We start from the raw sequence: 12,352 nt of genomic DNA on the forward strand, positions 1-12,352 counted from the left end.
GTACAGTATCCTGCACATATATGATGTGCAGGACTTCATGTGCAGGTTTTGAAGTTGTGTTTAGTCATTTAGTTTACATTGAAATCTGCAGCATGAAATCTGCAGCTTCAAGTCCCGTGCATCAAATATGCCCAGGATACTGTACATGTGAATACACCATAAAAGTGTTGTCTAATGACAGAGTAGTGGGTTGCTAACACTATAATCATTCCCTATTGGAGCCGATGAGTTAGCCGGATGCTGTACTCGGCTGTTTTCCGCAGCTCCCATAGAGATTGAATTAAATGACCCATTTCTTGAAAAGAGTTTCCAGTCTATATACAGTATAGTTATGTTATGCTTTCCTTAATTATTTAAAGCTTACTTACCAAATAAAGAATGTAAGGAACTTGCTTCCCATTTTGAAGAGAAAATTTTTTCTACAAAAAACCATGTTGATAGCAGTGTGAACACAATTACTAAGATCCGTATAATCCCTGAGTGCAAAAAAGACAGGATCAGGTTAAAGGGGTATTCCAGTTTCAGAAAAAAACATATTTAACTAAGACAATAATCCGAAAACCTATTACTAACTAATATTTGGCACAGAGAAAGTTGCAGGTGACACTACTGCTATAATGATGTATCTCAGCATACAATAAAAGTATAAATCAAGACTTGGGGTGCCCAATGTGAACAAAACAATGTTCAACAACATAAGATAGTAGCAAAGTATTATTGGCCCTCACCTATATTTAAAAAGTAACTTTTAATGACGAATTTAAAAGTTGCCTGCCAGCAAGGTAGAGAGGAAGACTTCAGCCAGAGCGAATAGGGATGAGCGAATCGAATCTGACGAATCCAAATTTGTTATGAATTTCAGGAAAGATTTGCTTCACAATGAATCCAAATATTGCCACGATTCAATCTCCCGAATCGCTTCATTAAACTCCATTTAGTGAGGTCCAGGCGCCAGGGCTTCTAAGATGGTGGCTCCACATGTCAGGACATGGGGTAAGGAACTCTGGGAAGGCGGCAAGCCAGGTAGGCGGGATGACCGTGAATCACATGCAGCCTATCAGTAGTCAACCTCCCCTGTGATGTCACAGCCCTATATAATCGGCAGTCAGCTTGCAGCCAGTCACTTCAGAGTTTTATTGCAGAGAGACAGAGAGAGAGAGAGAGAGAGAGAGAGAAGGGGGGGGGGGAGAGCAGTGTATATTGAACAGAAAAGCATTTTTACAGCAGCTGTTTACCTCAAGCCCAAATCCAGCCTAGAAGCGCTGATAGGGAAGGGAGAGAGATTAAGAGAAAAAGTGCAATTTTGGGTGTAGTACACAGTGACTGTGTGCTGCAGCACTGGTGTGTACAACAACTGAAAAGCTAAGGCTAAGTTTCCACTTGTTTTTTTCTCTGGCAGTTTCTCTGGCAGTTTTTGAGCCGAATGCAGAAGTAGATCCATAAGGGAAGAGAAGTATAAGTCCTTCCTTTATATGTCTTATTCCTTTTGAATACACTTCAAGCTTTGGTTCAAAAACTGCAGTGGCAGTTTTCCAAAAACTGACAGAAAAAAAAAACAAGTGGAAACTTAGCCTAATAGTAGCCAGCCAGTTAGGGTGAGAAGAGCACTAAAAGCCATAATCACCTGCTATTAGTGCCTAATACAGGTTGCGGAGCGTATTGTCCTCTATTAAGTGTAACCTGTGCTTACATAGGTGGTGTATGATTTTATTCCTGTTATAGTCCTAAGGGCCTAGTTGCTGTGAAAGTCCATCCAAAAGTGCACACCTGCTGCTGTTCTAGACAAATACTGTTTTAAGTGTAGTGGAGCGTATTGTACTCCCTTCATAAGTGCATACCACGCACGTATATCTACGTGGTGTATAATTTTGTTCCTGCTGTAGTCCTAAGGGCCTAGTTACTGTGAAATGCTGGCCAAAAGTACACATCTGCTGCTGTTCTAGACAAATACTGTTTTAAGTGTAGTGGAGCGTATTGTCCTCCCCTCATATACACACTAAGTATGTCAGGCAGAGAAGTGCTAGGACATGCACAGAGGAGTGGTAGAGGCCTAAATTCATCAGGTGCAGGCAGAGGTCACAGCAGACTAGGGGAGAGTGGCAGCAGGAGTCGCAGCGAGAGGCTTGAGCTCCCAGTATCAGCTAGCATTCGTGTCTTGTCCAGCAACACATCTGCCGTCATCGATTGGTTAATTCGGTCATCCACTTCATCACAAGTGACATTTGAAACCCCCAGTCAACAGTCGGTGGGTTCCTCAGACACAATCCTCAGTTGGTCTGGCCCGGGGGCAGTCCGTGCCCTCCCATTGCCTCTGTCCTATGCTGTTCCCACCCCCACAGTGTATGCTGTGGGTTCAGCTCCACTATTCAGTGAGGACGAACTAATAGAGGACAGTCAGCAGCTACTACCCAGCCAATAAGTGGAGGAGACATCTGCTGCTTCCTCCACTAGGCGGGCAAGTAGTGATGAGGAGAGTGGCGTGGGAGGTGGTGTTACGTGCATTCAGGCTCCTGAAGCAGACACTGTTGAGAAACCTGAGGAGGATATCAGTGACGTGCAGACACGGATCGATGATGATGAAGCCGGTCGTACTTGGGGGCCGGGTGCAGAAGGGGCTTCATCATCATCAGGAAAAGAGGGTTGCAGGTTGCCCGTGAGGCAGCAGCTGAGCCAGCAAGGTGGTAGCATGGTTGGCAGTCAGCATGGTGGCAGAAGTGGGAAGTCTGGAGACAAACGTGTCCAGGGTAGACCACCTGCTTCGCGACAGCCTAGGGGTTCCTGGAGTCGGCGGCAGTAGCGGACTGTTGGGGCGAAAATCAGCTACTCCGCACAGCTTTTCATCAAGCATCCTTAGAATGTTAACCTGGCCACATGCAAAATGTGTCGGCAGAAGGTGAAGCGTTGCTAGGGTCATAATGTTGGCACCATGGCCCTGCGTCAACATATCCAGCGTCACCATAAAGCGGCCTGGGAGAACCATGGTCCAGCATGCTGCATCACCCAGTGCCACGCCGTTCCCTGTCCCAGCCAGCCAAGGCTCCACCACCTCAGCCAAAGGAAGCTGTGTGTCATACCCATCTTCTGTCTCTCCAGATGCTCTTGCTCCTCCTGCGTCGAGTCATTTGAGTCATTTCGCCAGCAATCCATCGATGAAGCCATGTCCAAGAGTCAACAGTAAGCCCCCACTCATCCAACGGTGCTGAAGCTGAATGTGCTCCTGTCCAAGTTGCTGGTGCTGCAGTCCCTCCCTTTTCAAGTGGTGGACTCTGCACCTTTCAGAGAACTGATGGCTTGTGCCAGGCCGAGGTACAAAGTCCCAAGCCGTCATTTCTTTCTGAAAAAGTAAGTACCAGCCCTGCACAATTTTGTGGAACAGAAGGTGGGCCAGTCCTTGAGCCTGCCGTTGTGTACCAAAGTGCACAGCAACGCCGACGTGTGGAGCTGTAACTATGGTCAGGGACAATACATGTCATTTACGGCCCACTGGGTAAATGTGGGTTCTGCACGGCCACAACAGCAACTTGGACAGGTCATGCCGCTTCCGCCTCCACGCTCAGGCTGTTGGTCCTGTGACAGTGTGCGACTCTGCCTCCTCATCCTCCACCGCGTCCTCAGCCTCCACTGCACAGACAAGTCTCAGTGCCCCTCCAGCATACCATGTGTGCAGGGCACGGCAGTGTCACTCTGTTCTTCACATGGTTTGCCTAGGGGAGGAACTTCTAAAAGTCATTCATCAAGAAATCGAATCATGGCAAACTCCATGAAAACTGGAAATGGGAATCATGGTGACCGACAGCGGGAAGAACATCTTGTCTGCGCTGTGACATGGAAGCCTGAGCCATGCACCCTGCATGGCACACGTGTTCAATCTGGTTGTCAAGCGGTTCCTGAAATGTTCCCCCCATCTGCAAGACATCCTAACAATGAGAAGTAAACTTTGTATGCACTTCAGCCACTCGTACACCGCAAAGCACACCCTCCTTGAGCTGCAGTGTCAGAACGGTATCCCCCAACATAGTCTGATTTGTGACGCTTCCACATGTCGGAATTTCACCCTCCATATGTTGGGCCGACTATACAAACAGTGAAAAGCAATCACCAATTTCTTGATGAACCAAGTGGATAGGGGGACTCCCCTGTGTAACTTCAATTTCAACCAGTGGCAGCTAATATGTGACACCTGCTGTTTGCTCAGGCCCTTCGAGGAAGTCACATTATTAGTCAGTTGCCAAAATTACAGGATGAACAATGTCAATCCATGGGTTCATTTACTACAACACGTGTTGGAAACAATGGCTGGTCAGGGCACTGGAGACGTGGCACCTACATCTCACGGCCACATGAGCCCTGTGGGGGCTGAACTGGAAAAGGAGGGGGAGGGGGACAGTGGAGCACAGTTTAGGTTTTGCAAAATGGGCTGTTTTTATAGTCATCTGATAGGAGAGGAGGAGCAGGAACTGCCAGAGGAGCTAGAGGGTTATGAGGAAGAAGAGACAGGGGACTCAGACACACCGTAGCATTATGAAGTGGAGATGGAGGCAGGGAGTCCCTCAGAGTCACTTGCACAATGGCACGATGCATGCTCCCTTGCTTGCGTAGTGACTGCCGAATTGTCGCCATTCGACAGCGGGATGACTTCTGGCTCTCCACCTTATTGGACCGTTGCTACAGGCACAAAATGGGGGCCTTTTTTACACCCACTGAGAGGGAGGAAAAACTGGTCTACTACAGAGACATCCTACATAGTCAGTTGGCCGATGCCTATCTGCACCATCGTCCATCCTCTTGCAGGTCTGACTCGGGGGGCACTCTGCACTCACATTCCACTTCCATGGCTGCTGGGGAGGGGTGGCAGGAGCAGTACCAGCTCCATCAGCAGCAGCCCGAGTCTACAGTCGCTGATGAGTAGCTTTCTTCACCCGCATAGTGAAGTAACTCATCAGCAGCAGGTAGACCTGGAGAAGGACCTGAACCAGCAGGTGGTGGCATACCTTGACATGACTCTGCCAACACACTTTGAAGATCCACTGGACTTCTGGGCAGCCAAACTTGACTTGTGGTCACAACTAGCAGAGTTTACCCTGGAAAAGCTGTCCTGCCCGGCCAGTAGTGTACCATCAGAGTGGGTGTTTAGTGCGGCGGGGGCCATAGTAACCCCAAAGAGAACTCTTCTGTCCATGAAAAATGTGGACAGACTGACCTTTGTCATGATGAATCAGGCATGGATCAGCCAGGATTTCCACCCACCAATGCCAGATGCCTCAGAGTAGATTGACCATGGTGCCACACCAACACTTCACAAATATGGATAATGCAAAACATATTTAAGGTGCTGCTCCCCAGTTACATAAATTTCTCCACTTCAGACCACAAATAAGTATTGAGGATATGCATTAGCTAAATATTAACTTTTCTTAGAATAAAATATATGAACACCAATTTTTTTTTATATCTAACAAAAGGAAAGGTGTGCAAAAAACACCATGTGCCACCTACACCACCAAGTATTGATGTGATGTAAAGATCTCTAAAAGGTGGAAGGGAACAACATATGGTCCATTGTAACGGGTGTGGGTAAAAACCTTCCCTGTAAGGCTATTTGGCAAGTGTTACTCGCCCTAAAAAGGGCAGTCCCACACAGAAACCTCTCCCTATTTCCACCTATAAATAATTCCAGTGTGGGGCCACCCTTATTAGGGTTAGTAAAACTTACCAAGAAGGGAATTAACCCCTTAAGGACCAAGGACGTACCGGTACGTCCTTGGTCCTGCTCTTCTGATATAACGCGGGGTTACACAGTAACCCCGCGTCATATCATGGCGGGCCCGGCGTCATAGTGAAGCCGGGACCCGCCTCTAATAGCGCGCAGCACCGATCGCGGCGCCGCGCGCTATTAACCCTTTAGCCGCGCGCTCAAAGCTGAGCCGCGCGGCTAAAAGTGAAAGTGAAAGTTCCCGGCTAGCTCAGTCGGGCTGTTCGGGATAGCCGCGGCTAATCGCGGCATCCCGAACAGCTGACAGGACAGCGGGAGGGCCCCTTCCTGCCTCCTCGCTGTCCGATCGCCGAATGACTGCTCAGTGCCTGAGATCCAGGCATGAGCAGTCATCCGGCAGAATCGTTGATCACTGGTTTCTTATGAGAAACCAGTGATCAACATAGAAGATCAGTGTGTGCAGTGTTATAGGTCCCCTATGGGACCTATAACACTGCAAAAAAAAAGTGAAAAAAAAAGTGAATAAAGATCATTTAACTCCTCCCCTATTAAAAGTTTGAATCACCCCCCTTTTCCAATAAAAAAAAAAACACAGTGTAAATAAAAATAAAAATAAACATATGTGGTATCACCGCGTGCGGAAATGTCCGAATTATACAAATATATCATTAATTAAACCGCTCGGTCAATGGCGTGCGCGCAAAAAAATTCCAAAGTCCAAAATAGTGCATTTTTGGTCACTTTTTATATCATTTAAAAATGAATAAAAAGTGATCAATAAGTCCTATCAATGCAAAAATGGTACCGTTAAAAACTTCAGATCACGGCGCAAAAAATGAGCCCTCATACCGCCCCATACACGGAAAAATAAAAAAGTTATAGGGGTCAGAAGATGACAATTTTAAACGTATTAATTTTCCTGCATGTAGTTATGATTTTTTCCAGAAGTCCGACAAAATCAAACCTATATAAGTAGGGTATCATTTTAATCGTATGGACCTACAGAATACATATGAGGTGTCATTTTTACCGAAAAATGTACTACGTAGAAACGGAAGCCCCCAAAAGTTACAAAACAGCGTTTTTTTTCAATTTTGTCGCACAATGATTTTTTTTCCCGCTTCACCATAGATTTTTGGGCAAAATGACTGACGTCATTACAAAGTAGAATTGGTGGCGCAAAAAATAAGCCATCATATGGATTTTTAGGTGTAAATTTGAAAGAGTTATGATTTTTTAAAGGCAAGGAGCAAAAAACGAAAATGCAAAAACGGAAAAACCTCCGGTCCTTAAGGGGTTAATAGTGCGAGAGTAGGGCCTTACAGGGGAAGTTTTCACTCCCACCTGCTACAATGGTTCCTCCGTTGTTCCTTTCCACTTTTTCGAGGAAAGTGTTGCTCGTCTTAAAAAGGGGGGCCCCACAGAGGAACCTCTCCCTTTTTCCACCTAAAAGCCCTGGGAAATGGCAGTGTTTTTAGGTGTAAATAGGGAGCGTTTCCTGTGTGGTGCTGCCCTTTTTAGGGTGAGTAACACTTGCCAAGAAGGGAATTAATAGTGCGAGAGTAGGGCCCTACAGGGGAAGTTTTTACCACCATCGGTTACAATGGACCATATGTTGGGGTACATATATTTTACCTAAGAATATTATTAAAAGTTAAGTTTTATGTAATGCATATCCTCAATACTTACTTGTGCACACTAACACTTTTACAAAACAGACCGTTTTCTTCTGCCTACCTGCCTCAGCTACTATTCTGATCCTGCCACCCACCTGATGCCACACATCTGATGCCAAGTTCTCCTTTTATCACCCACCTTTGTCACCAGGTACTGGTATTGCCACCCACTGCCCATTCTGTCACCGGGTCACTTTCAAGACTCCAGATGCTGCTGATGCCACCTCCAGGCTGTCTCATTCTGCCACCATATGTTCTCCTCATGCTGATGCCAGCTCCAGGCTGTCTCATTCTGCCACCATATGTTCTCCTCATGCTGATGCCAGCTCCAGGCTGTCTAATTCTGCCACCATATGTTCTCCTCATGCTAATGCTAGCTCCAGGCTAGTTAGTTTTTTCTACCCTGCCAGGGGATAGCTTTTAACATTCATTATTAAAAGTTACTATTAAAATATAGGCCAATGATACTTTGCTACTATCTTTTGTTATTTTCTGATAAAGTGTTATCACAAATTGTATGTTTCTGCTTGATTCATCTCTGATAGGAAGTTGTTAATCCTTTTATTGTCGATGTGGTATTGTCTCCAGCTCCCAGGCTCTCTCTCCCAAGACAATGCATCATCCTCTGATGTCTAAGGAGGCGTGGCTGGATCTTGTCTCTGAGCTTAAGCCCTGCCCCCTGAGTGATGTCACCATCTCTGACCAGCCCTTCCAGCTTACATCACTATCTCCCTGTCATATACACATATACATCTATATTTGAAAATTTAGGTAGAATGAGGTGTGTTTACAGCATGCTGCCTTGTGCTCAACAATGCCACAGGCAGAGGAGCAGGCAGGAAATGACTAGCATGTGCTGCAACCTCATTGATTCTTCAATAGTCTGCTGTAAAATAAAATGTTTTGCAACAGTTCTGGGTGGGGAACTGGCAGCATTGCTTTTGGGGGCGGGAGGTGTAGGCATGGTGGGAGGACTGTGATGAAGAGCTAAAGGAATGCAATTCATTCTGGGAATTGTAGTACTGAGCAATTGCTCAATCAAGATGTATAACTAGGAAATCCCTAAATAACACCCCCAAAAGTAATGGATTTTTGGTGGTTTCAGAACTGGGGCAGCCAGGAAAGCAATACAGCATATTTTTTTTATTTTTTTTATGTGATGTTGGAGTTCTCCTTTAAATACAGTGTTACTGTTAAATCAGTGTTACTGATAACATTTCCGGGGTCTAAATGCAGCCCTACACACTGAACATCATGTAAGTGGGAAAGTGAGAATCATGTTTTTTTCCGTCTCCCATCATTCTTTATCTATCTACTCAACACGGCTTATTGAGCACAAACAAAAATATGACTGTTATCTGGCAGGGAAAACTAGTCTGACAATTTTGACTATCACTGCACTGATGACTTACAATATGAATACGCATCTTGAAGCATATCAGTTTTACACAGCTTAAAGGCAAATGCACCGTTCTTTTCAACTTCAATCTATAGGAGCTTTATTTCTTTCTGTAAAATGTACACATAAGGCGTAGACTAAAGATTTTACCAGGATTTCCCTTTATTCAGTGCACGCAACTTTTCTCTATGCTTGGAAACAGTACAGAAAGTTACATAATGTCCCGGTAACCATCTACCAGCTGCTGTAGTCTAAAGGGGTTTGTGCGGCTGTAGGAACTAACCAGATAGCAAACTCCTGTTCTGTATTGTGAGTTCAACTTGTTTGTACAGTACTGGGCACCAGTGTACAAGAAAGATATAGTGGAACTGGAGAGGGTTCAAAGATGGGCAACCAGGATAATACGGGGAATGGGAGGACTACAGTACCCAGAAACATTATCAGAATTGGGGTTATTTAGTTTAGAAAAAAGAAGGCTTAGGGGAGACCTAATAACTATATATATGTATATAGATGCTTGAAAAAGGCTCCAGGAGGAGCTGAAATGTTGTAATGTTGTAATGCTGACATGAGATATTAAATCACTTATTTTGTTGGAGTGCTGCGCCTGTATCTGGTTTTTATATATATATATATATATATATATATATATATATATATATAGTTATCTCAGGGAACCTTACAGAGATCTCTCCCATGATCTATCTATAGTTATAGGACTGTATCTATAACTAGTGTTGGGCGCGAATATTCGCATTTCAAATTTTTATCACGAATATCGCAAATTCGAATATTGTAAATATATTCAAAATCACGAATATTCACTTTTTTGTGCATATTCCTTTTTTTCACTTGTGGGCCAATTAGAATGATGCAAATACACTTGTCAGAGGTTATCAACAACATCCCTAGCAACAAATAGTTAAGTTGCCCACCCCCTCACTGTTTTCTTCCTCGAATACGCGAATATGTAAATATTCACATATGCGAATATAACGAATACGCGAAATTCGCGAACATAGAACGAATATTCTTCTATATATTCGCAAAATATCCACTCTTAGTAAATAAACCCCAATGTGTCTTGTGATGGCAGAAGAGTACTTGTACAGCTTCTATCTCTTTTGGCTTAAATGAGTCTCCCTCTTAGAGCAGAGAGACTGCTACGGCCAGCAGCCCTGGACTACTACACCTATTCTCGTTATGGGCACAACAGTTACTCTACTGTTACAGCAGTAATTATTTCCACTTTTATGTGGGCAGACTGTGCACCAGAACCAACATTGATAGGGTATGTAAAAGGATATGGAATATGGAAAGGATCCGCAGCATATTTTACGCTGCGGATCCGGAAATGATGGACCCTACAGTGTGCCTCCAGCTGTGCCAGCTCGTTGTGGCAACCCGCTGCTATGAGCAGACACACAGCGATCTGCGAGTCACAGCGCGCATGCACAGTGTACTCGCACACATCCCGGCCGCTCTCAGCCTAGCTCAGGAAGAAGGCTGAGTGGATGCGTTGGGTGCACGTACACTGCGTATGCACGCGGTGACTCGCAGATTGCTGTATGTCTGCTCGTAGCAGCGGATCGCCGCTACGAGCAGGCACAGCTAGAGGCATACTGTACGGTCCATCATAGGCATATCCGCAGCATAAAATATGCTGCGGGTCCGTTCCATGTGAGAAAAATGGGAATATCAGGTGGTGCTCCACTGGGAGTTAAAGTCCTTGTATATGGGAAACATAAGTGCTGATTAAAAGAGTATAGTGGCTCTCACCAACTCCTTGGGATAAAAAATAAACCTTAAGTAATTAATCCATAAAATACAAGATTTGGAGAGATATTCGAGGACCAGAGCAACAGCTGTTTTGTGCCTAGTGGTGTTTTGTCAAGGGTTACGTTAAAAAAACAAATGGCTGTAATTCCAAAATAGTTTTTTTTTATACAATGCGAACACTAACGGACACTTTTTAATAGAAAATAATAAAACACATTATTCGATTAAAAAAAAAAAAAAAAAAAAAAAACCTGCTGCTTTTTTTTTACCTAATCTGGTTAAAGGGGTACTCCGGCGCTTAGACATCTTAGACAAAGTTTAGCAAACATGCCTAGGCTAAAACTTGGGCAGCAATTTTATAACATGGTGGGCAGATTAAAGGGGTACTCCGCCCCTAGACATCTTATCCCCTAGGATAGATAAGATGTCTAGGGGCGGAGTACCCCTTTAATCTGCCCACCATGTTATAAAATTGCTGCCCAAGTTTTAGCCTAGGCATGTTTGCTAAACTTTGTGGCCTTATTGAACCTTACTGGTTTATCCTAGACCTAGACAGCATTAGAAAAAAAAGTGTTTTTTTTAAGTAAAAATCTTACCTATCCACCTCATAGTTTTCCAGCAGATGGGGAAGACCAGGAGTCTCTAATTTTCAATGACCTGTAAAAGTAATCACAGCATAAGCTTCTAGCGGGTATTACTCTATAACACATATAATCCCTCAGGATAGTCTCTTATTTTATTCAAAATATATTTATGGCGCCATTAAAGGGGTTATCCACCAAAAGGTGATTTTAGTACATACCTGGCAGACAGTAATGGACAATGCTTAGGAAGGATCTGCACTTGTCTTGGGGCTAAATGGCTATGTTGTAAGATTACCATAACACTGTGGATGGCTTTTTGTGAACTGCTATTTCCTCTTTGACTTTTCTTTTATTGACTACAAATCCCACAATTCCATCTTCCTCCCTCCCACACATCAGCCACCCCACCCATTGAAACATAAATGAGCTGCATCCGTTCAAATCAGTGTGGTTTTCAATCAGGGTGCCTACAGCTGTTGCATTAGTTGCAGACTGATCTCCCTCCACCCATTGAAGCAGACAGGCTCCCAGTCATCAGCTGACTAGTGAGTCAGGTCTCGGCCGCATTGCAAGCTGGGAAAAATCTGAGACAACAGTAATTTTGTATGCTGGTAAAAATAAATATTGGAGGTAAAATCACAGAAGAATTGTGAGAAAACCGTCATACAGGTACAGACACTATATTATGAACTACACTAACTTTACAGCCCCTGTAGCATAGTCAAATAAAAAAAAATCCTGGAATACCCCTTTAAGGGTGTTCTTACACAGTATAGTCTTACTGCTTTTGCTCTTTTTTGAATCCACTACTGGTGTGGATTAACGGTAGATAAAAAAAAAAAAAAAGCAGGACTTGGCATCTATTCATTTATTTCATCTAGTTCATTATGATCCAAACCTGGTTTTGTCTTCAAAACTGCAAACAAACAGCGACAAAACTGCACAGTGTAAGGGTATGAACACACTGGGGGTTATTTACTAACGTGATCCTGACTCTTTTTCAGGGGTTATGCGCCCAAATTGTGTTGTACGTTCTGTGCCCCCTGAAAAGCAGGCATGACCACGAAAGAAAGGGGGCATGGTCTTGACAAAAGGGGTGTGTCCCCAACTGTTTCCAACATATATTTACTAAGGTAAGGTTCACATGTGGTGGATTTGAGCTGTAAAAAAACTCAACAGATCAGAACAGTTGTAAAAAAAG

At 44.2% G+C, this 12,352-nt stretch overlaps 1 protein-coding gene across 3 annotated transcripts in view; it reads right to left on the reverse strand.

Annotated features, from left to right (window-relative positions):
- The window catches only part of FAM3D (FAM3 metabolism regulating signaling molecule D), a 131,575-nt gene that overhangs the window by 24,361 nt on the left and 94,862 nt on the right, over positions 1–12,352 (reverse strand). For all 3 annotated transcript variants that reach the window (XM_056524493.1, XM_056524492.1, XM_056524494.1), the window contains 2 exons: positions 11,164–11,224; positions 369–476 (listed from right to left, as the gene is read on the reverse strand). In XM_056524493.1, coding sequence (XP_056380468.1) covers positions 369–476; positions 11,164–11,176 — 121 coding nt within the window. In that variant the 5' untranslated portion in view covers positions 11,177–11,224. The remainder of the gene's footprint in view (positions 1–368; positions 477–11,163; positions 11,225–12,352) is intronic.

The sequence above is a fragment of the Hyla sarda genome, chromosome 6 (assembly GCF_029499605.1).
Source record: "Hyla sarda isolate aHylSar1 chromosome 6, aHylSar1.hap1, whole genome shotgun sequence".
NCBI lineage: Eukaryota > Metazoa > Chordata > Amphibia > Anura > Hylidae > Hyla > Hyla sarda.